This window comes from Panthera leo, chromosome B4, assembly GCF_018350215.1.
Source record: "Panthera leo isolate Ple1 chromosome B4, P.leo_Ple1_pat1.1, whole genome shotgun sequence".
Classification (NCBI taxonomy): domain Eukaryota; kingdom Metazoa; phylum Chordata; class Mammalia; order Carnivora; family Felidae; genus Panthera; species Panthera leo.
In genome coordinates, this window is record NC_056685.1 from 18,661,947 (window position 1) to 18,687,536 (window position 25,590).

Here is a 25,590-nt window from a genome sequence, read left to right on the forward strand (position 1 = left end):
CTACGTAAGTTGATTATTATGACATGCTTTGGTTTGTAAATAATACTAGAATGACTTGAATTGTAAGAAAATTAAACTCTTTGAATTAGGACGTTAAAAATATTCAGAATCTAGGGAATACAAATGTAAAGAAATGTGTTTATTATAAATAATAGGCATAATCATGCTCTTTGTTATTCTATTAGAAGTTATTAGCCAGGGGCGCCTGCATGGCTCAGTCAGTCGAGCGGCTAACTTCCACACAGGTCATGGTCTCACTGTTTAGTTCATGAGTTCGAGCCCCGCATCCGGCTCTGTGCTGACAGCTCAGAGCCTGGAGCCCACTTTCGATGCTGTGTCTCCCTCTCTCTCTCTCTCTGCCCCTCCTGGCTCGTGCTCTGCTCTGCCCCTCTCTCTCTCTCTCTCTCTCTCTCTCTCAAAAATAAATAAAAACATTAAAAAAAAATTTTAAGTAATTAGCCAAAGGTAGTTTTAATTTGCAAAGGCGTTAGATTATTTTGCTCTGTTTTCTTGAGGTGGTAAGTCTATAAAAACTTTCTCAATATAAACAAAATAATTTTTAATTCAAAATTAAAACAGCTTTTTTTAAAACCACATAATAAGGGAATATAGAGTCAGAATTATTGGTTCTTGTTGTACCTTCTCACTTTCAGTTAATTACAATATTTATATTTTAATGAAAAAGCCATTCATCTGTTAAAAAAAAAACACATTTTTTAATGAACCCTGACTCTGTGCCAAGTATCATCCTTGGCACAAACTTTGAAGGAGAAATGATGTTTGTTGTATTAAAAGGAGAAAACTTTTTCTTCTCTAAAGAAAATAAATTTGTGATAATTATTCAAATCTCACTGCACTATAAAGTACTAGGGTTTTAGTAAGGGCGAATCTCCTAATTGTATGTCAGATTTTTTGTTTTATGAATTTAAGTCACATCATTTTTTTCTTGTTTTTCAAATTTTCCTTGCTGTTGATCTTGAAATACCTCTGATTCATTAGCTTGTAATTGGACTTGAATCTTGAGCATGTATAGTTTAATATGGAGAACATTTAATGTAGCATGAGGTTAAGTAAAGAACGCTGAATTTTAGTGAAAAGTAATCTCAAAATTTATCATTTATAGTATGTAGCTGTCAATTTAAAAAGGTATGTTTCATGAAAAGCAGGATGGCATCTCACCAAATAGGGTAGGCTTCATTCTTCACCTTATACTTGTAGAGGTACACGGTCAACCTAAAATGGGTTCGGAGGAGAGCCATGAAGAATATTATGGACTTGAAATTCATGGCAGGAATGGTCGAAGGACAGAGAAGTTCTAGCAGAGAAAGTGTAGAAGGAGAAGCATTCTAGCTCCCCACCAATATTAATGGGCTGTCCTGTGAACAACAGATCTGACTTGTTCTAAATGGATCTGAGAGATGGATATGAGGATTGTCAGGGAGAAGCTATGAAGATACAAATATGGGCTCAATATAATCACCTTCTGTTAATCACAGGTACTCTGGTACTGAGGTAGTGCTTTTCTAATAATCAGAAAAGGTACTTTTCTCAGAGGCTCCTGAGTGATGAGTTCTTCATCACCACATATATTTAAGCATTCAAGGGGCCCTTTGTTGAAGACTTAGTAGAGGGTATCTAAGCATTATAGAAGTGCTTAAACTAGAATGAATTTAAAGTTAATTCTGTCCCCGTAAGTCTAGGATGTTCTGGCTTCCTCCCGCCCCCAAAGTTGTATACGTTTCAGTACAAAAATAGCAAAGTAAAGTAAAAAGTATGATTGTACATGCTTACAGTTTCTGAAGACATGTTATTTTTTGAGTAACTCAAAGTGAAAAAGTAACATACCCATACAGCAAGGAAGCCTATAGCTCCTCTATTCAGAGAATGTAATTCTTTATGAAGTCATAATTGCAGGGGGAACTCAACTTGTTGTCTTTTTAGGGAGTTCATAGCATTGAGTGATGCCTTAGATTTCATGTTCATGTCACTGAAGGAGGAGCCAGGCATGGGTTTGTTTTGATTTAAAAGTCTGCATAAAAACAAAGGAATCTGTCAGAAAAGTATCAACTGATATAAAGTGCCTCAAACAAATCTTTCCCGATAAGGGGTTAACTTGAAACAGAAGAAACTAACAAAGAGCCACAGAAATCCAAAGTGCTATCCTTTGTTTTCTCCGATAGTCCTCTTTGCAAACGCATTTCCTAAATTTTACCAAGAGAAGTTGACAGTTAAATATATACGTATGCTCTCTTTAAATAGGTAGGAGAGGCAAAGCATCCTTGACATTCTCCACGTACAAATAAATGCTTTTGTGGTTTTTCTTTCTATCCCCATCTTTTTCTTCCTTTCTCGGAAGACTAAGATTCTTCTGAGAACTTCTGGTGTAACGTGTAAGCCCTGGCCACTCAAGATCACTTCTGCTATTCGTTTCCTTCCCTCTCACGTTCTGCCAAGCAGCCTGAGGGAGTTTTTCAGTATTTGCATTAAAGAAGACTTTCTGAAAGTTAACTTGGCATCGTTCCCATTCCTATTTTATTTAAATCTGTGATCATTTTTATCTCTGTATTATAATCACTGCTGAAGGGCAAAGTGTTTTTTTTTCCCCCTTCTCACCCATTCTCTTAGCTATAGCAAACACAGACTTCAAGTTGAAACTCCCATGTTTCCATAAATAATGAAGCTGAGTCACATTCCAGACAGGTGCAAATTTGTTTCCCTGACATAGAACAGAATGTAAATCCATACTCTGGATCAGGAGGAGCCAGGAGGAGACCAGGCAGCTCTTTGGTTAGCTCTCCTCCATGCATCTCCACTTAAGGAAGTATATCATTATCTCTTATTGATCTCCAAGTTATAGAGAGACAGATAAATCTCTGCCTTGCCTTGCTGCCCTTATGGAACTACAGTATTTGTATATTCATTCATCTCAGCACAGAGAACAATTGCTTATGTATTTTTTTTCTTTTCCGATGAAAAGTAGACACAGCACTAAATTATTCTCAGTAATATTTTCCTTCAAATCAATATGGTGATAGATGTATAGCAATAAATGATGCAATTTAACAGTAAGTGCGAAAAGAGTCCTTTAGATATCAAAAGATAGTACTAATGGAAGTTTCTAGGAAGTTGTAGTGGTGGTAGCTGTTAGGCCCAGAATTCGTGATCCCCAAAGACCGCCAGGGAGCTGAGTCCGATGTAAAAGCAAAAGAGCCTTTATTCGAGCTAGCTCGAGCTCAATCCCCTACCTGCACCAATGCAGTGTAGAGATACCGGGGAGAGAGAGCGAGTTTCATAAGGACAAAGGTTTTATTGGGGCCTAGTGGCAGTTGGTGAGGTAATGGCTGTGGCCTTAGCCAATTGGCTGGGGAAGGGTCCGAGTCCTGTTAGACAGGTGAGCGGGAGGTTACTCAAGGGGAGGAGGCGTGGTCAAGGTGAAGGACACAGAACAAGATGGAGTCGGCAGGCGTAGGCCCGCCCTTTCAGTAGCAGCATAAATTCTTTATCTTTCAGAACATCCAGATACAAACAGGACAAACTGGATGTCAAAACCAAAACCTTACGGACAACACTGACAACAGGACTAGCTGACAACTTATATCCAAAACATAAATAAGAACCACCCAATACAACCTATAATAACAAACCGTCAATATCCGCAGAACTGAATGTTGTCAGTATCTATGTGAGAGGAAGCAAAAGGTGAGAAAAGAAGCTGGCAAGCAGACCTGAAAACAGGAGGCCCACAGTACAGCCAATAGGCATTGACTGGAAAATACAACAGGTTAATGGAAGAACAGTAGCAGAAAATGGGAAGGGTATGGGCCAACTCCAGTTGTGAGTGAGTGCAAGGGACCGGTGTACAAGTTTCTAAAGGGGCTAGAGAGGTCTAGACTAGGGAACTCTCAAAACTGACTTTCCAGGGGCCATCTGCCACGATAGCACCCACACTAGGAGAAAAGTCTGGGAGTGGAATTGAAATGGAGTAGGATAAGGGGGCGCCTGGGTGGCTCAGCCAGTTAAGTGTCTGACTCTTGATTTTGGCTCAGGTCATGATCTCACAGTTTGTAGGTTCAAGCCCCCACATAGGTCTCTGCACTGACAGCTGGGAGCCTGCTTGGGATTCTCTGACTCCCTTGCCGTCTGCCCCTCCCCCTCTCTCCCTCTATCTCTCTCTCAAAATAAATAAATAAACATTTAAAAATGGAGTAGCAAGTTAGAGAGGGAGGGAGCCAAACCATAAGAGACTCTTAAAAACTGAGAATAAACTGAGGGTTGATGGGGGGTGAGAGGGAGGGGAAAGTGGGTGATGGGCATTGGGGAGGGCACCTGTTGGATGAGCACTGGATGTTGTATGGAAACCAATTTGACAATAAATTTCATATTAAAAAAAAATGGAGTAGGGGTGCCTGGGTGGCTCAGTAGGTTAAGCGTCCAACTTCGGCTCAGGTCATGATCTCACAGTTCGTGGGTTTGAGCCCTGCTATGGACTCTGTGCTGGCAGCTCAGAGCCTGGAGCTTGCTTCGGATTCTGTGTCTCCCTCTCTCTCTGCCCCTCCCCCGTTCACACTCTGTCTCACTCTTTCTCTCAAAAATAAATAAATGTAATTAAAAAAATTTTTTTTAAATAAAAAAATTTTAAAAAATGGAGTAGCATAGGGACAACAGAGATTTCTTAAAAATCATAAAGTTGGGGAAGGAAAGTTGGAGAAGGAAACAGAGTCAGGAAATTTCAGAAAGCATATGTTTTTAACACCACTGAAGAGAAACAGAAGAGGGAACTCTGAAGCTGTCAATGTTACTTGAACCAACCCTCTTTCTAAAAGTCTAGAGAAACTAAATTCACATAAAAATGAACAAAAGAAAATTTTGGAGGTGGAAGTCCAATGCAAAGATACTATAATTTAAAGAAAATAAAGGGCAGAATACTATTCCTAAGACAAAGACAGCACATCAGAAAGACATGCTTTAGGAATCTAATAAAAATTCTAAAGTACTATTTCAAAACTAGCTACAAAGCATTAAGAAAATGATGCAAAGCATTAAAGAACAACTCAAATTGGCATTATGTAGACTAAAAATAAAAATCGTGGCAGACATCAAAAAATCATTTTGGAAATGAGGGGAAAAAAACATGAATAACAAGAAGAGCAAGTAAACATAATTCTTAATTACTTAGCAGAAATAAAGGGTTAAAAGGAAGAAATCTCCTTTAGTTGAAAAGAACAAAAGGAGATAAAAAGAATTTGAGAGAGTCCATAGAGACCGAGTCTACAAAGCATCAAAAAGAGTTTATTGGGGGTCTTAGGGATTGCAGTCCCGGAGATAGAGATGACCTAAATGAAAAGTGTGCTCTAAATTGAATTGCAGACAGTGCAGGCTTATAAAAGCAAAAACTACAAAGTTACATAACTTGTTTTGAAAGCATTATGATTGGTGCTGGCAGAGTTTAAACTGATTATCTAATACACGATTGGCTATTTAGCTAACAAGTGTTACATCATCTCTGTTTCAGTCCAAAGTAGAAGGATGTGTTCCAGGAGGTGGTCAATTTGCAAATGACGAATGTCAAAAGTTCATGGTGTACCAAGGAGTGAAACAGGAGATGTGCGTAGGCGGCTCTCTTATCAATGCTGACTTCATTTTGAAACTTCTTTCATGATAGATGACAAATCTTAAAGATTTGCAAAGAAGATCCAACATGTGGATAATAGGAATCCCTAAGGAAGAAAAACCAAAGCAATCAATCAAGCAATACCCCGAACTATGATTTTTTTTTCAAAGTTCTTGAATCTTAAAAACAAATCTAAATGTTGAAAATACTCACTGGGTACCTGAGATTACTGACCCAAAACAACCAATGTTAAGATTTATTCTACTGAAATCAGTGAGTGATTTTTTTTCCAAAGAAAGAAAATCCTTTGTACCCTCAGACAAAAGGAACACCTGATTTATAAAAGAACATCAATTAGCTCATCATCCACTTTTTGTGCCAGAGGAAAATGGGATAAAAATATTAAAGGAAAGAATATGTAGACCAAGGCTTTATGTTCAACGATACCAACCTAAAGTGCCATAAACTATTATCAACATACAAGAATTCTGGTAATATTGTTTTTATGACACCTTCCTGAGAAAATTAGAGAGATTTAGACAAACAAAATGACAACAGAGATATCAAACAAGCACTGGCGAACTCAGTTCAGCCTTCTGGCACCACTCAGGATGCATCTGTATACTTTCCCAATATGACTGCGCTTTGTACATTTGAAGGTGGCCATTGCTGTAACTCACATTTCATGTTTCAGCTGGCTTCACCTGTCAACAAACATTTTGGAAATTTTTAGAAAATGTTTACAATATTTTTCTAGGTTTCTCCATTTATATATTTTAAGTGCAGTTGCTAGTATACCTCTAAAATAATGTTCTATCAATTATACCTCAATTAAAAGGCAAATGGAATTGCTAATTTATATATGCTCATTGTAATTTATATAATTTATATAATACATTCATAATTATTATTATAATTGTTATAATTATAATTTATATAATGGGCATATATTATATAATAATATGCATAATTTATATATGGTAGATATCATTTATTTAGTATAGTTTTTGATCTGGCATATCCTGCACTAAGTGTCTTCCAATTGTAAATCTCTCAGCCTCATATAAATCCTTACAAAGGGATGGGTATGTGTGGTGCAGACAGGTAACTAGTTTTTTTTTATGTACTGGTAATTCATGTTTCCAATTCCATAGTAGATAGTGGTAAATGGTAAGTAATTGCATAATTTAAGTTTCCTGTTCTGTCTTGTATCTGAGCATGGCCATGACTACTAATCACCACCAGGAAATGGTTTGTGCTACTTTTAAGTTAAGGCTTTTAAGAATTGGATGTGCCTTTTACATACCTTTCCTCCTGTTTCACCACTGGATACGTGTGATTCCTAGGGAATGGAGAAGCAAAATGGAAGAAGCCTGATCCATGCATGGAAGGAAGGTGCCTGTCTATAAGAAAAACTGTCTTGTATTATTATGTGAGCAAGAAAGCCACTTCAATTTAGTAAGCCATTGACAAAATTTAAAAAGAAGGGTTATTAATAGAGAAAATGGTTACCATCTAATGCATGTAAAACCATGTAAGAAATTCATTAGAATAATGAAAAATCCAAGAAAATCATTGAGCTGGATGTGTTTTGACAACCAACAAAATTGCATTAGAATTTGTTTAGAAAACATAGGAGCTAGAGGGATTAAAAACCATTGAGGATATTGGACAAATCCAAATGCAAAAGAAATGAAATTGTTGGAGAAAAAACTATAATGACAGAAAATTTTATGAGGAAGATATTTATGAAAAATGACAGGAGCACATAGAAGAAAATATATTTTAAAAACCTAAACAATTATCATGTTTTTGGATTTAAATTCTTATTTACCAACTGTAAAATCTATTTAACAGAATAAATTGGGGTAATTGGAAAATTTACTATACATCTATTTTTCAAATGAAATGATTTATGTATGGCATTTCAGTGGAACAGATAAGTAACCAGATATTAAGACCTAAGTTCTTTTCTATTAACTCTGGTTAATAGGTAGAACTGACCGATCAGTTCCTTCAAGGGAACTTTAAAACAAAGTCAGACTTTTCTCATTGTGAGTATTGTTTTATTTTACTTCTTGGTGAACTGTAATAACAATGTGGGAGCTCCAGGGGACAGTGTATCTGTCTTCTTTATTGTTTTTGTCCCCAAGGAGAAGCACAATGCTTAGCAAATACTTGCTGAATAAATAGTCTCATCTAAAATAATCCAAGTGGAACTTCAATAAACACAATCATGAAATGATAGGAAGTTGAAGGTGGCGGGAAACGTAAAGAAAAATCAAATGCACAAAAGTCAAGTTCACAACTTTTTGCCTCATCTGTCTCACCTAAAGAAAAATTAAACCCCATTTCCCTGGAAAACACATTTGTATACTTTGAAAATATAAACAGCCCTTTAAATGGCAACTTTGATGTTACAAGATTTGACAAATTCGCACATTTTTAATGCAAATCTTATTGGAATATTTTCGTTGAGTCATTCGCAGTGTTTTAAATGCAGAAGATAATGTTGATAAAAAATATTGCCCTTTTTAACAGTTACTGGCCCATAGTTATCAGGTGTTAAAGCAGACTGGAAGTCGTAAACTCTTACTAAGTAGAGAACCCGTGTTCTCATTTTATACACGAGAACGTGGGTAACGAGAGACGGGAAGAGACTTGCTTGAAACCTTGGTTTCTTGGTAACGGAACCAGGAACCAACGAAATGAGGTAGAAAGAGTGTAGTTCTAGCTTTTAATTTACTAGCTTTGTGAATTTGGGTCAATTCCTCAACCCCTCTGTGTAACCCAGCCATGAATTGAAATCAAATTTTCTTTCGTCTTCCATCAGCATAGTGTTGTGAGCACTATTTTTTAAAAAATTGTCACTAGTCACTGTATGTTAATTATGCTGGAATTTTTTTTAAAAGAAAAACAAAGTTAATAGTCATTAGGTTCAGCCAAAAGTTGCATAAATGCCATTTATTAACCACCCCTACCTTCTTGGATTTATTAGAAAGGTTCCTTGATTTCCCATACCCGCCCTCTTTTCTTAAGCAAGTGTGGGTGAGTTACCAAATAAGAGGAAGGGGAAAAGAACAAGCGTTATAAACAATTCACAAACCATGTTCTCGACCCCTGGCTATAATATCATCAATTGTGCAATAAAAAGTCATTTCTATAGGTTCTGATGGGTATATCTCAGACATCTTATTTTGTTTCTCTTTTTCATTTTTAAAATACTGAAAAAAATGGGAGTTACTTCCAGGACTATAACCTGGCTCACGTAATATCATATTGGTGATCAGTACTTATCACAGTATCAGTGTCTTGCTCCCTCAAACCAAGTTGTTGTGGAAATTACTTAAATCTTTGTAAAGGACAGTAGTGAACATTGCTGGAGGCCCTAAATAAAGGATAAAACACTGATATTACTCAGTTGTAACACTGTATGTAAACGTCATTATAAATGCATCTGTAACACGTTTATAGTTCATCTTCTACAGCACATACTCCTTAGCTTTTATTTTTCTGCCTTGCTAATGCTATGTTGTTCCCCTTCTCAGGATCATAAGTATTTTTAAATTCAGTTTCTGCATTGGTTTGACAAGAGATAGTATGTATCCAAAATTCCAAAATAAATAGATCAAGCTTCTCAAATTTAAAAGATACCTCATGACTGATATTCGTTTTCAATGTAGTACCTAAAATACGGAAAAAGTGTGCTACCTACCTTCCAAATTTTTTCTAAAACTTTTCCTTTCATTTCAACACACACACATTAAGCACATGTCATAAAACGCCAGTCAAATATTATAGTTCTATTTTTGCCCTGGTTTGATGGATAAGCATTACTCTAAATTGTCAAATGAATAGCATCCCCTCTTGGATTTGGCGGTATAAATTCTTCCACTGGGCTATTTCCTAATCTTGTGATTAAATGTGGATTAAAGCACACACCCCTCTAGGGCAGAAAATAGCTCACTGTTTACCATTCCTAAGGTCACGGTTAATTACAGCTCAGTGAACTGGCCTGTTTTCACACTCACTGCAAATTACCTTCTTCAGGGCGATGTGCCTATCTCATAGCAAATTATTACTCTACTTTAGTAGAAAACAACCGCTTGTAGCAAAAAAAAAAAAAAAAAAAGATACTGCCAAATGCAGTATCAACACGGTATCATAAATTAAGACTAATGCAAAAGAAGACTGGAATCTTCTCTGCTTGTGTCACGGAAAATCGATCAAAACTAGAGCCCCTGTTTGCACAGTGCAATCCGGTAGATGGTATTAATATCGCAGAGGGGTTATAACTGGTGTAGACATCCGTCCCAGTCTGCATGGGACTGCCCCAGTTTATGTCTGTTGTGTGATAGAGCTGTTAATGCAACTCCCATTCACTCTCAAAAGTGTCCTAATTTGAACAATAAACCCATCATATGGTCGCCCTATGTATACTCATATTCCCTGCTTGTTACATATGGAGAGATACAGAACATAAAGACTTTAAAGGCCGAATAGCCACATGTGAATTTAATAATAATAAAAGGAACATCAAAGGTATGTTCCATGCTGAATAAAGAACGTAACCAATTACTATAAAATTCGCAGGAAAGAGAGGGAGATTAATCAGGGGCAATTTTATCAAAGAGGTAGAATTTAAGGGGCATGCTGAAAAAAAACAAATGTTATGCCGGGCCTAAGCAAAGAGGAAGGGAAGATGGCATGCCACATAGAAGAGATGTAGGTGTGGTATGATTTTTTAAAAACATTAAATCAAGAAAGGGCAAGAAGCAGCAAATTACTCAACTGTACCTTGATATCTATGCATTGGTATGGGGGTGACTTTAATGTAGATGCAGGTTAGATGTGACAAGCTTTAAAGAACTATGTAATCTGGGGCGCCTGGGTGGCTCAGTTGGTTGAATGTCTGACTCTTGATTTTTGGCTGAGGTCATGATCCCAGGGTTGTGGGATAGAGCCCCCCCCCCCCCCCATGTCGGGCTCTTGCTGAACGTGGAATCTGCTTAAAATTCATATTCTCTCAATCTCTCTCTTTCTCCCCCTCCCCGCCCCACTCTCCCCTCCCCTTCCATGTGCTCACTCTAAATAAATAAATAAATAAATAAATAAATAAATAAATAAATAACAAAGAGCTATGTAATCCGTACTTGATTCTACAAACAATGCGAATCAATTTTGTAATAAAGAAGCAGTTGAAAATGGTGGTACGGAGGGGACTGGAGAAGAAGCTAGGAGAGTAAAAAAGCCCTTATAGGAGAGTTCAAGGCTGTGTCAGCAGTCCACGTGCAGGTGACAGCTGCAGGTGGAATTAGGGTACTGGTGCAGGAACAGAATGGGGCCAACTCGAGGGCCACATGGAGGAAGAAGATAGGGTTTGGCAATTTTCACCTGCTTTGTGTCAGAAAGTGCTTTCAATCAATGATCTTTGATTCTCCCTACTTCCCGATGAGGTCCCGATGAGGTTTGCAAATGCAGGCATTCTTCCAAACCTATTTTATAGATAAGGTAACGGAGATTCTAAGAAACGAAGCAATTGCCAAAACCCCTATAGCTGAGTAGTGGGAAAGGTGGGGAGGGTATCCTGATTCTTCGCACTGAATGTATGGGATGAAGAAGAAAGGATTACAGGTAACTCCAAAGCACAAAATCTGAGCAACTGAGAAATTACATTTTTTAGCAACAGATTTAGAAATATCAGAAGATGAAATTAGTTTAGGAAGGAAAATGAGGGGATGAACTTTAAGCATGTTTGTCTTGCGTTGATGGTCCAATCACAGATGACCCTCTCAGAGAAATCAGCTGAAGAGAAAGAATGGATTGACATAAAGCGGTCAGGTGAAAAAGCAAAAATGGAAGTCACAGTAGTAGAAATTGAAACCCAAGAGAATAAAGAAGAATGCTATGGGAAATAGATTAGAGCGTTTGTGGATAAATGTGTGGGTAACACGTGGATAGGGCACGTTAACAGCTAGTGTTTATAAAGCAGGAAAGGAGGGGCGCCTGGGTAGCTCAGTCAGTTAAGTGTCCGACTTTGGGTCAGGTCATGATCTCTCAGCTCCTGAGTTCGAGCCCTGTGTTGGGCTCTGTGCTGACAGCTCTGAGCCTGGAGCCCATTTGGGACTCTGTGTCTCCCTCTCTCTGCCCCTCCCCTGCTCATGCTCTGTCTTTCTCTCTCTCAAAAATAAATAAACATTAAAAAAATATTTTGGGGGGACACCTGGGTGGCTCAGTAGGTTAAGCATCTGACTTCCGCTCAGGTCATGATCTCATGATTCGTGAGTTCAAGCCCCACATCGGGCCCTGGGCTGATAGCTCGGAGCCTGGAGCCTGCTGCGGATTCTGCCTCCCTCTCCCTCTGCTCCTCCCCTACCTGCCCCCCAGGCTCCGTCTCTCCCTCCTTCAAAAGTAAATAAACATTAAAAAGATAAATAAAGCAGAAAGTTTAAGAAGGGAAGTAAAATAGACAAGACACAAAAGAATTGTTTAAAGTGCTCTAGAGAAGCCACAGAATGAGGGGGAAAAAAAGGTACTAACTTGGCAATGAGATCATTTGTAACAGGAGAGAATGCAGATCCAGGGAAGGGCGCAGGCGCCAGACTGAATGAAGCCTGTAAAAAATGGTTTTGAAACGTGAAGGCAGTGGATTCAGTCAGACGCTCAAGAGGTATAGTACTGCAGATACAAAGAAACATCAAATACAGGGCTTTTTGATGTGAAGCGTAGGCACGAGGTAAAGAAACAATGAAAGGAGTGTTTCAAGGCGCCAACGGAGGAGGGAGGGATAAGTAACTTCATAGCACAGACAACATGGAGTAGGAGAGGCAATTAACTGCAGCAGAGGAAGAACGTCTTTTCATTTCAGATGACGAAAGATGAGTAGATGTAAAGGCATTAATGAAGAGAAAGGGAAAAGGATTAGCGTCTTCCTAAAGGCTTAGTCTTCTCAGGGAAGAAATGGGTGATGATCTACCAGATTCAGGGAGGGCAGCATGGGGTTGGATGGAGTTTGGATGTATCACAAGGATTTAACAAGAGAAAAGTAATCACTGACTTCCCAGTTAACAGCGTGTGATTCTTTGTGGCTGGGTTAATCTGAACATGTGACCTTTTTCTGTAGTAGTTGGGACTGCTTAGGGTCTGGAATGGGAAAACATAGAGGATGAGGATTTATGATTGGGTTTGATTGTCATACCAATGAGGATTGATCGTCAGAGGAGGGAACAGGCAGTAAGGTGACTGGCGGGCCACCATGGAATTCAGGCCGGCAGAAATTGGGTAGAGCCTGGATGAGACCAATGGAAGGCGGTGACCCACAATCTGAAGGATTTAGAGACCAGGCTGTGGAGGGAACTGTTTAGAGATGAGATAGAGAATGAGCAGTATAGAAGACGTAGAAGTGGATATTTTCAAAAGATGGGGACTTTTATTCTGCTCTCTGTCTTTATAGTCAGTCTGCCCACAAGCGTCTACGATGACCCAGATTCAGTTGAAGACCGCTTTCCTCAAAATGCATGGAATTCATTGTCAGATACTTTCAGCAAGCAGATACTTGATTTCAAACCTCTTCTCCGTGCATTTGTAGCTTGTACTGTTGGTTAGCTCCTATTCAAGCTTTTGTAGGCAAATATCTTATTTTCCTTGAATATGCTATAAATGCCTTGAGTTCAGGGCTGTGTCTTACATATCAGTGCTTGTATAGTAATTTTACTGGCTGACTGAATGCATTTACAGCCACACGCATTAACTAATAGTCACTCTCTCCCGTCATCCTCGCTTGGGGCAACAAGATGGCCAATAATGAGTTGAAGTCAAGAGGAGGAAAGGAAGTCAAGCAGAAAGCTTGTCACTCAAGAATCTGGAAGCTTGTGTCCCTCATGGGGCATAAACAATAGAGCAAGATCTATGCAAGTCAGCACAAACACTTATTTTCAGTCTCCTTGTGCACCACAAGGTGAACCAAGGGAAGGGCATTGAGACCAATCTGTCCCTGCTGCAGGTAATAAGGGGGTGCATGGTCTATAGAGAATGGAATAATTATAATAAACCTGGCTAAAACCAGGTTAGTGTTTCATCATCACCGTGTGCCTGAAATTCTAAATTGTGTCAAAATCTTTTGCTCATCTCATCGCTAGCAAGTTGATTCAGTTACTGTCGAGTTTTACCAACATAGTTTATATGTAAACTTCCAGTTAGTACAGTTTTATGACATATCCTTTAGTAAATACTGTCTTCTATGTGGAAGTTAATTCAAAGAACTCCGGGTTACACACACCTAACCCCTGATCGCAGACTCAGCCACATGCATTCATTTAGGGAATAAACTCATGGGAATCTGGAGTCTTTTGCGCGTGTTCAGGCTTAGCGGGTCTCCAACCCATATAGCGCCACATATGTCTGGGTTAAAACAGTAGATTCTCATTCAAATAAGAACTTGAGAAAAAGAAAATAAAAACGCACGCAAAAAAATAAATAAAACAGCAGATTCTAAGTGAAGCAGGATGACACTGTGGTTGAGAAGGTGAAGTCAGGGAACTTTAGTTGCTTCCTTTCTGTTACCGCAAAGCACAGATCATTCTCTTGAACATTGCAGAGTTGACTCATTTGGCAGTATTCCTTCATGTGTCTTTTTTTCAAAAATACATTAAGTCATTTGTGTTTTCTCTTTTTTTATGGTAACATTTATTTCATTTTTCATCTGTAATGTTTGTCACTGGCATGAGTATATCTAAGAAATTTAAAACAGGAAGATTTTCAACTGTCTGTGTTTCCCTTTTGGCCATTACTATTATTCATTTCATTTTATGGTTATTACCAAAAATAATGTTGTCTTCAAGAGGAGGGAGATGTCGCGTAACATTTATTCTAAGAATACTTTAGCTTTAGGGGCACCTGTGTGGCTCAGTCGGTTAAGCATCCTACTCTTGATCTCAGCTCTGGTCTTGATCTCATACTCACAAGTTCAAGCCCCGTGTTGGGCTCCATGCTGGGCATGACGCCTACTTAAAAAATAAATACTTTAGCTTTGGGAAAATGACGTGAGTAATATGATGATTTTGTTAATCCCAGTGGACAGCTGTTCTCTACCTGCATTGAGATAATTTTCATCTTGGACATGTACTCACTATGAGGATACTAACCGATTTTTCAGGATCATCCATAGGACAGTTCTAGAATGAAGGCAACATACCCATGGAAAGTGGTGATTATAGGTTGGAGAAGAGGCAGCTATAGGACAATAAGACAACTTCCATGTGAAGAGAAGCAATGAAAATGAGCTGAAAATATGTAAAAGAACACCCAGGCTCTGCTTCATACAAGAGTTATTACTTGTAATTCTTGGCCACAGCAGAAGACAGACAAATCAATTTGAGTTACTCTTTTTAAGGAAAAAGTGACTTACAATTCATGGAACAAGGCGGCACAGCCCCAAATAGGAATAGTTTATTTTAATTAGATTACAAGTTTTACTGGCCAGGGCCCGAAGCCATTGTGTTTCCCTATAGATAGGGTTGCCAAATAAAATATAGGACACAGATAAATTTTAATTTCAAATAATAAACGAGTATTTTTTAGTAGAAGTATGCCTGATGCAGTATAGTTTTGGGAAATTATTCACTGTTTATCTGAAATTCAAATTTAACTGGTGTTTTGTAATATTCATTTGCCCAATCTGGCAGCCCAGATTTATAACTTAATAGAACTTGTGTTGAAAGAACGTTCAACACAAATTAAAGGGCATAGAGAATAATTTGCATTTAGAAGTAATGAAAAAGAAAAAGAAATTCCCTCCCCTTGGACAGTTCGGTGTTATCACAGCTAAATACGTATGGAGAGGTTGACCCAGATGTGTGCACGCATGTTCAGTTCCCACAAAGGTCCACTGGAGACACATAGGAGATCAAACATCAATATTTCTTCAACCACCCACTTTTAAAGAATGCTCCTGTTTGAAGAGCCTGTAGACCGTCATCCCCGCTTGCTATTCACTGTGTGTGGTGTGGACCGACAAGCAGTGTCAGCATCGCCTAGGACCTTGTTGGAAATGCAGGGTCCCAGGGCTCCCCCCAAACCTGAATCCGAATCTGCGCTTTAATGAGATCCCTTGTGACTTGTATGCAGAGCTAAGTTCGAGAAACGTGCATTTAGTTCGATAGTTGCCAGAACATGCCCTGAGATAGTATGGGATGCAGAGGCTCCCTCGGGACTCAGGGAGGGTTGTGCAAGCAGGGCGCTGTCGTCACAAGGAAGAGAAACCTATTCTCCAGGCTGCTGGTGGGGCTTCCAGGTAACATTTCATGGGAGCAAAGGCTCAGTGGCTTAAGGGTTTTTTTCTTTTTAATTAAAAAAGAAAAAAAAAAGTTTGAGAAACAGCAATCTAGTTCATTTTTACCTCCCAAGCGGGGAAACCGAGAAGCAGCGAAAACAGACGGCTTTGCCTCAGTGCTGTGCTGGGACGTGCCAGGTCTGTGATGCTGTGCCAGTGTCACCATCCCAGCCTCTGTCCCCTTCCCTGCAGTTCACCGAAGGAAACGGCCCGAAACACTAACAGTTTCGGAACGACTGCTTGTCAAGCGCCATCACACATCACTGGTGTTTTCTATCTGGGCCTCGAATGGCCACGTTTGCCCCTTTCCTTTAACGCTCCCACCTAGTAACCTCCTTGCCAGAGCTCATCTAACCCACAAAACATCTCTCTGCTTTGCGTGCAGTTCTGTACACGCTGCTGACTGAGGGCGCCCTGCAGGTTTGTTTGTGGATATTTCAGCTAATTATCTTGCCACAGACCATTGAGACCGATCTGGATGACGGTTCAATTAATAGTTCTGAGGGAGTCATTAGGGAAAATACCTGTTCGCACAGCCCACGCCAGTGCCGACGTCTCTACATGAACATGTACTCCTGAATGTGATTAATCACATAAATAATTCTCAGAAATGGAAGTAGAGATCACCCACGCATTACACCCAGCAATGTTTTAAGGCACGACATCCTGAATCCCTGTAATGAATTAACATTACGGTCTGGTTTGAATTTTTCAATTTTCAGCGTACATCCAGCTCTGTTAGCAAGTGACCCCGTGGCCCCTATCAGTTTCTATAACAATGTGAATTAGCCATTCTAAAAAGAACACAGATTTGGACATATCTAAAGCCTCGAGTAAGAAGTATAAACGCCAGGTTGTGACCCATCATGCTTCATGGCAAAGCCAGACATCATACCCAGGTTTCTAGACTTCTTGTCTTCTGGATAGGTGCCTCATACTATACCAGCAACATTCAAGATTTTTCTGTGAGAACTAAGTCATCAGTCATTCCATTACGGTCCTAGAACTACCCTGTTTTTCTCACTCATAAGGAAATCTCTGAACTGCAGATTGACCTAAAAAAGCAGTTTCAGCTAGGACTAATTTGTATAGATTTCCATTAAATCTAGGAATCCTGGAAAGTTAGTGGAGGGAGGCACGAGGGAAAACGGTAGAAGAACCATGACACGGAAAAGTTTTTCAAGTCCTTTTTGTCTCCCCAGTGTTAAAGTGAGTTATCTCAGGCAAGCGGGTATGAGGATCCTGTGATTTTAAAGATTTTTTTTAAATTTTTTTCATGTTTATTTATTTTTGGAGAGAGAGAGAGAAAGCAAGAGAGACAGAGTGTGAGCAGGGGAGGGGCAGAGAGAGAGGGAGACACAGAATCCGAAGCAGGCTCCAGGCTCCGAGCTGTCAGCACAGAGCCCAACTCGGGGCTTGAACTCACGAACCGTGAGATCATGACCTGAGCCGAAGTTGGACGCTCAACTGAGGCCACCCAGGCTCCCCCCAAGGGTCCTGTGATTTTAGAGGAAAAACCTTCAGGTATTAATTTACAGACGAGGAAACAAAGTGATTTATTTAAGACCATTAATTGGGGGCACCTGGGAGGCTCAGTCGGCTGAGCGTCCGACTTCGGCTCAGGTCATGATCTCACGGTTCGTGAGTTCAAGCCCCGAGTCGGGCTCTGTGCTGACAGCTCAGAACCTGGAGCCTGCTTCAGATTCTGTGTCTCTCTCTCTCTCTGCGCCTCCCCTGCTCACACTCTGTCTCTCTCTCTTAAAAATAAATAAGGATTAAAAAAAAATTTTTTTAAAGACCATTACTTGATTTGTGATATGTGAAAGCATTTTAGAAAGGAAGCAGAATTGTGGTGACGTTACGGCTCTTTGTTCAACGTTTTTAAGGCTAAGATTGAGATATCAAGGAACTGTCAAGGAATGTAAAATCAGATCAAATTTTTAAGACTCTGGTGTGTGACATTCGTTGGATTTTGTTATAAATTTTAAGGTATTATTATGGGGGAGAAATGCCCTTCCTTTTAATCTAATCGAAGTCTGTAGAAGCAATTATAATTTTTTCACTTTTGCACAAATAAAATACTAGTGTTGAGTAATTTTGTGGCTACATTATACCTATTCTATTTTGTTCATCATTAGGATGTTTATTTGACACCTGTGTTCAATCTTACCTTTTCAACCTCCATTGAAAGTCCCTTTCTTCTGAAATGGTTGTGTCTTCCATATGGAAAGCGTGTTCTATACTTTCTTTGGTCACATGTCCTTCGACACAGCGACCGGCACCATACTAGACATTTCAAGTGTTTAGTAAATAATTTGTGTGTTCTCTTTTGGCCCAATAATTCCACTTTTGAGCATTTATAAAAGGAACTGACCAGAGATATTCGCATCAGGTTATCAGCAAAAATACTCATTATAAGATTATTTCTGTTGCCAAAAATTGGGGCGGGGGGAAGCCTCAGAATCAAATTGACTATATAAATGATTCAGTTAGAGGTAATATGCTCTACAGATATTTAACATAATACTGTACAGGGATAGTTTGTAAATACTTTTCAGTGTGTGCTTAAGTGCAAAAAAAAAGATTTTATAAATCTTTGTGATTTATGTGCAGTGATCTCGTGTTCCTAGAAATGGATATAAGTGACATACACCGATAGTTGAACCAAAGTACTTGTAAATGGTGAGCTCTCTAGTCATTTTAAATCTTGTTGGGGTATTTCTTTTTTTTTTTCCTACAATGAGTAGTAACAAGTTAAGAGAATTTTTTCTTACGATATGCATTTAATTCAGAAAATAAGTTTGTACTGCGTTACGAGTGGAAACTTCACTGTCCGACATTTTTGCACTTTCTATTTTGAGTACCTCTGTGATGAGCTCACAAAGCACACGACAGACTTGACCAGTAATCCTCCAGTCTTTCACCTAAGACAGAAAATTATCAACTTAATGATTCTGACTTATTAACGGGATACTGAAGTTGCTGGTAATGTTATATGTTTAAGACTGAAACAAACATAGAACCATGGTCACAGGTTTCACATGAGTTGTACTCAGAAACCATTGGATTTGAAGACCCACATGTTATAGTAAGGAGAATTAACATTGGAAGTGGGTAGAATCTCATTTTAAATCTTGGCCCTGCCATTTGCTATCTTTACAGCAATGTTTGTGCAAAATGTAAATGATCCCATTGCATTTTAATGCGATCATGTATGTGAAGCACCTAGGGTAAAGTATGGAGTACAGCCAAGAGCTTAATAAAATCTAACGTCCACAAGCACCATCATTATCATTTCAACAACTGTGCTCCTTTTATTTAAAAAAAAAAAGTTTTAGACAAATTTGACATGTCACACTGTATAAATTTAAGTTGTATACCACGCTGCTATGATCCATTAATAAAAGGTTGTCACAATATTAGCACATTTTATACTTACAGTAAGTATTATCTATATTCAATATACTATACATTAGATCTCTGTAGCTTAACAGTTGTTACAAGCTTAACACCGTCAGTCTTATCCCTCCAGCTCCATCTCCTATTAACCACTGTTTCATTTTTTAACAGGTTTGCCCGTTTTAGACTCCACATGGAAGGGATACCATACAGTACTTGTCTTTCTCTGACGTATCTCACTTAGCATAACGTGCTTAAGATCCATCCGTGTTGTTGCACATGGCAAGATACCCTCCTTTTTCGAGGCCGAGTAACATTCCCTTGTGTATACGTACGTCTTTTTTACTCACCGATCCATTGATGGGCATTTCCGTCATTTCCGCCTCTCAGCTATTGTGAATCATGCTGCAGTGAACACGGGAGTGCAGATACCTCGTCAAACTCCTGTTTTCATTTCCTTTGGGTGTCTGCCTAGAACTGGAATGGCTGGATCATATGGTAGATCTATTTCTAACTTCTCGAAGAACCTCCATATGTTTTCCAAGGTGGCTGCGCAAAACTACAATCCCACCATCATTGCACAAGGCACTGTTTCAGTGCGTCTTCATTAGCACCTGTTGTCTCTTATTTTTTTGATGATCTTCTGTGCACCTTTGTTTTTTAAGTTTATTTGTTTTGAGAGAGAGAGAGAGAGAGAAAGTGCGAGAGGGGGAGGGGCAGAGAGAGAGGGAGTCCGAGCATCCCAAGCAGGATCTGTGCTGTCAGCACACAGCCCGATGCGGGGCTCGAACCCGCGAACCACGAGATCATGACCTGAGCCGAAGTCAGAGGCTTAACCGACTGAGCCACCCAGGTGCCCCTGTGCACCTTTTTAAGTCACCTACAGCACAATGTCTTTATGTGTGCTGGGTTGTACATTAGGCCTCGTTCACAGGGCTGTACTTGCCAGCTGGACAGGTAGAGATTAAGGGCAAAGACATAGTGGTGCTATTGACTAAGAGAAGGACGAGGGCGGCCGTACTCCAGAAGCCCAATTATGAAGGAACTGAAACCAAAGTGGGGGTTCTAACCACTGAGCACAGCAGCAGATTGACATTTTTCCACATGCCGGAGTGATCAGGAGTTACAGTGTGCATCTCCCTAAAAATGTTCAGTGTTTTTCCATCGATGATGAGTTTTAGCTCCAACAAAGACACCCTCTCTTTGTCTTCACTTCTTTTTCTGGAGAATAAGGATCATTCCGTTTCACTTACACTGTTGGACTTCATCGGCTAACAAATATAAAACATTCTGACCACATAATGTTACATAGGCAGTAAATAATATTAGTAATAGGCGGAATGTAATTGCCTTGATTGGTATTTTTCCAGAAAGTAGAGCTAATACTCATTCCTACCTGATGTGAAAATTCTTCTACACCCATTAATCATTGCCCGTGGAATGGAACTGGCAAATCTAGAAAGCTGCCAAGTGCCAGTATATCTACACTGATATTTAACATTTTTCACATTAAAATTCTTTAGGTAGAAATAAATTGTAGACAGAAATAAACCTCCTTCAGTACTCATTGTCTCATATACTCCACCATGGCAGGCACTCTGATAAATGGAATAATCGTTTCTAGTGTCACTGGGGCCGTGACATGCGTTTTAGTGTCTTTTGCTGCTATAACTTAATAATTCATTTCAGCACTTCTATTTGTAAATCAGAGAAGGTTTGTTTGATGGACAGAGTGCTGGGGAGAAGTGCACTTCCTTTGTCAGAATAAATAAACCGTATTTTAGGATTACTGTCTACCTGTGCAATTATTCGGTTCATAGGCTTGAGATTGTCTACGCCCTCTGATGTTGGATTCTGTTTTCAGGGCACGACATCTGTTCATTTTCAAGCACAAAAAGTCACGTATGGGAAGTCAGCTTTATAAATAATTTCGTAAGGTATCATGTGATTTTCCATTTAGTTTGTTTGCCAGAAAGTCTAGCACCTAAGTTGAAGCCCACTTCTAAGAACGGTGCAGAACTGTATGGCCTTATGTTTTCGAGCAAATTAATAAATAAAATGAAGTGATTTTTTTTCTAGAGAAGAGGACATGTCAGTGGCTATATATTTCAGGAGATTTGTTTTTTTTTTTTTTTCAGGAGATTTGTTTTTTAATACAGTTCAGTGTTTTCTCGTTGTACTTAGACACTTATAGAATCTTTTAGACATAAATATGCATGAGGCGTAAACTGCGACTTTGAGAAACTGTCATTCCTATGGGGGAGGTGCCAACAGTATCATAATCAAGATGCAAGCCTGTGTAATTCCAGCTTTGGTACTAATATGACATAATTCGGTGCAATGCAAAATTTAATTCAGAGGTTCATCTAAAATATTTGGCGACTATTTTTCTTATGCCCATCACCCTGGTATTCATTATTTTTGCATTTTCTGTTTCAGAGACGCCCAAGCAGATGGCCTGCGATGAAGTTTCGAAGAGGTTCTGGTCATCCTGCCTATGCTGAAGTTGAACCAGTTGGAGAGAAAGAAGGTTTCATTGTATCAGAGCAGTGCTAAAATTTCTAGGACAGAACAGCACCAGTGCTGGCTTACAGGTGTTAAGACTAAAAATTTGCCTATACCTTTAAGACACATACAACACACACACACACACACACACACACACACACACACACACACACAGGAGCCCTAAGCTGCTGTAGCCTGAAGGAGAGGAGATTTCTGGACAAGCCCAGCCCAGCCCAGGAAGGGGAGAAAAAAAAAAAAAAAACTAAAGTTTATGCAAGGTACCACTGACCGCTGAACATAGAATTCCCTAATGGGATGAATCTATAGTTCACTCAGAACATCTCCTGTGGATTTATCAGAAGTATGACAAGATTACAGTGCTATTGGCTTAGGTGCAGGGTTGCAAAGGGATCGAGAAAAACAATAATAATAAAGCTTTAGTTCATGAGGGATCTACACCTTTGCTTCAAATATTCTTCTCTAATGTCTCAAAGATAACGGTGTTCCAAAGCCTGAACCCTTTCTCTCAAAAGAGCAATGATGAATGTTTCAAGATTGCTAAGAAAAATAACTGACTCCTGCAGGAGCAAAAACAAACAACAAACAAACAAACATAAAACGAGAGATTTTCTATCTTTCCACCAGACGTGTGGCAAAAGGATTTTGTTTTTCTGGTCTAGATCCAATGGTCCCAACAAGTTCATTACTTTACAGAATGAATCTTTTATCCATGCAGGACGTTCACACTATGCCTCCCTCTTCCTCGTTAATGAATGTCCTTTCTATGGGCTGTGACAGAATTGCCAAACTCAGCTAAGGATTAGGAGAGAGGGAGTGGCACGTGAGGTTTTCAGCTCTCCTGCCTCGGAATAAAACACTTCATTATTTTTAAAGAAACGTTGCCTCCATTTTCCCAACTATGAAATCCTATGAAGCCACAGTTGCTCTTGGCTGAAGGAAACAAGAGGAAACAATACAAAGACCTCCTTAATTGTTTTTCAAGCAAAAATGTTAAGGAATTCTAAACATATGGGGATTTTTGGCTTTTTTTTTTTCCTTTTTACTCTGTGCCGGTTCAGTACTAAAGGCCCATTTCATTGTCGATTCCTGCCTGAGAAAGCCATTCAAGTCAGCATATCCCTGGCGATAAAAAGAATGAAAGAACCCTGCTGAATCATACAGTAATTTTCTTTAAAGCACATAGTAGTTACATAAATATATATATAAATATATTTTTGTTTATAACTAACACAAGGCAGGCTCTTGTGACTCAAAGAGTGCATTTTGTCATCAAGACAAAACAAATGCAAAGTGCGTTACTGCATACTTCCATAGAGTTGTAAAATAATCCTTAATATTAGAATATTTTTATGTCGCTCAGCAAAAGTGGTTGGTTCAATTAGTCGCAGTGCCGATCATTTTCCTGCCTATTTGAGCCACTCTTTCATTCATATCAACCCCTTCCCTCCCTGGCTAAATAAAGCAGAATGCTCCTTAGATGGATCTGTCATCTGCCCCGTCATCACAATCCAGATTTTGAAACTTCTCCATGAATGAGAAACAGTAAGGCATCGCTTGAGGAGGAAAGTGGTTAATATGTATACTGAGCTCCCAAAGTTGAAATTCAGGTACTGTGTGTACAATTTCATCCACATCTCGACCCATGAAGCTGACATCCTGTGCCAAGAAGTTGCAGGCGCGTATAGGGTCCAGTGTCCCACATTTGCAGATTCAGGTATCCGGAAGCAGAGATGTATTGTAAGTAGCACTTTACTAACGCTTAGCATCTGTACCCAGTGTCTACCTTGAACGACATCAGTCTACTAACAGAGTATCGTAGTTTATCTTCACAGCTGTCTGATGTAAACTCGTGCCATCTCCCATCACATATATTTTGCTTTACATTTTTAAATACTTGATGAGGATGATACTTTTTTTCCTAACCTGCTTAGTTAATCATTGAAAAAAAAAAAAAAAACCTAGCAAGCAAGATGATTGAAGGATGTGATGACAATCTCTGCTGTAGCTGCATTCAGTCTCTATGAAATATCCCAGCTTATTTCCGTGGAGTAGGTTTGGTCGGCTAGCAATAACCAAATGACATGCCAATGTGACTGGTGCAACTGGTATTCTACAAAGACATAAGGAACAGGTAGACGATTCCTTTTAGGATAAGATGACGCTTCTTCCACTAGCTTCTGTGATAGGCGTGGCTTCCAACAGCAGTTGATTGACAGTTCTATAAATCTTGTGTACATATCCAACTCCTTACACAGTTCTTTGAACTAGCAGTGTTCTCTTTATTCCCTTCAGAGCTTATCTTCCATTTTCTATTAAAAGAATTGACAATTCTGTAAACAAACAAACCAAAACCAAAACGAAACAAAAACATAAAACTCTGTATTGTTCAGTGAACTAAAGCACCAAATAACAGGGAAAACTTTGGAAGTGTTGAGAAAACTTCCTCCCGAAACTAGAAGTTGAAGGTGGTAAGAAGTTTCTGCTGTATATGAATCTTTTAGTGGCAAAGGGAAAAGGCTTGCTAATCCCTTTTTTTTTTCCTGAAATTTTTATTCTGTTTTGTATTTCTGGTTTGATCCTGGTGCCCATTTACTGCAAAGGAAGAGCAAACGTACATGATGTTTCTGGAAATTCAGAATGGACATTGATGCTTTGGACTTTACATACATTATGTATTAGAAAGGATGCATCTGTAAATCGCTTAAATACTATGAACATAGCAGCGAGAGAATAACAATTTTAAAAAGTAAGAATAGCAAAAGATACATACAAACTTCTGAAGAAATCAGGTAGATGGTGCTACAGAGGAAATAACATTTGGTGATTAGTTAAAGGTATTAAAAGTCAAGGAAAAATATCTTAAGGCAACCAGATGGCACTGACCACAATGTTGGTTTGTTTGTGAAGCATTTGGACTTTTAAGATATACTAACAAACAGAAAACTAAAGTTCAATGATAAAGTACAATTTACCCCCAATTATTATTTTAGTTTGAGATACCTAGGGCATTTGCTTCTCTCTCACAGGTAGCTTCTAGACTTGTGCTGTCCAGTATCATCTCCACAAGCAAAATGTGGATACTTAAGTTTAATTAACATTAAACTTTAAAAAAGTTCAGTTCTCCAGTCACTAGTCATATTTCAAATGCTCGATAACCACATGTGGCTTCTTGGCTTCTATATTGGACAACACGTAGCATTCCCATCATTACAAAAAAAACTCTACCACTCAGTGCTGTAGAGGTCTTTCCTTTTCATTCCCTCTCCTTGAACAAAAAGGAGAAGGAAGAAAAAGAGAAGATTTGGAAGTTCTTGGGGATATCTAAGTGTTTTTGATCTCGGAAAGGCAGCATGGTATGAAGAAAAGAATGCCAGCTGACACAGCTTTGAGTCTCCACTGTGTTCTCTTGGGAAAAATCACTTTAACTTCCATGAGGTCTCAATTTACAATTTTGGAAAATAAAAATATTTTTGTTCTGTCTCCCTTGCAAGGTTATTATTATGCAGATTGGCTTAAGGTACCGATGTACAGACTTTTAAGACCTTATGTCAATGTTAACCCACATAAAGCACATCCTTGGTCCAGCATCAGCACAAATTTGCATTCAGAGGAAAACAAGTCCATCAATCCTAAAAGCATTCAAAGACAATCAAATCGATACATGTCTGGAGAAAATGCCAAAGGAGAAATTGCTCAAATTTTTTCCCCATCTTAATACTTT

General features: G+C 39.0%; 1 protein-coding gene across 1 annotated transcript in view; it reads left to right on the forward strand.

Annotated features, from left to right (window-relative positions):
- The window catches only part of PLXDC2 (plexin domain containing 2), a 445,479-nt gene extending 420,130 nt beyond the window's left edge, over nt 1-25,349 (forward strand). Inside the window, exon 14 of the mRNA XM_042945053.1 lies at nt 21,780-25,349. Within this exon, the coding sequence (XP_042800987.1) occupies nt 21,780-21,896 (117 nt within the window). The 3' untranslated portion in view covers nt 21,897-25,349. The remainder of the gene's footprint in view (nt 1-21,779) is intronic.
- Nucleotides 25,350-25,590: the final 241 nt, after the last annotated feature.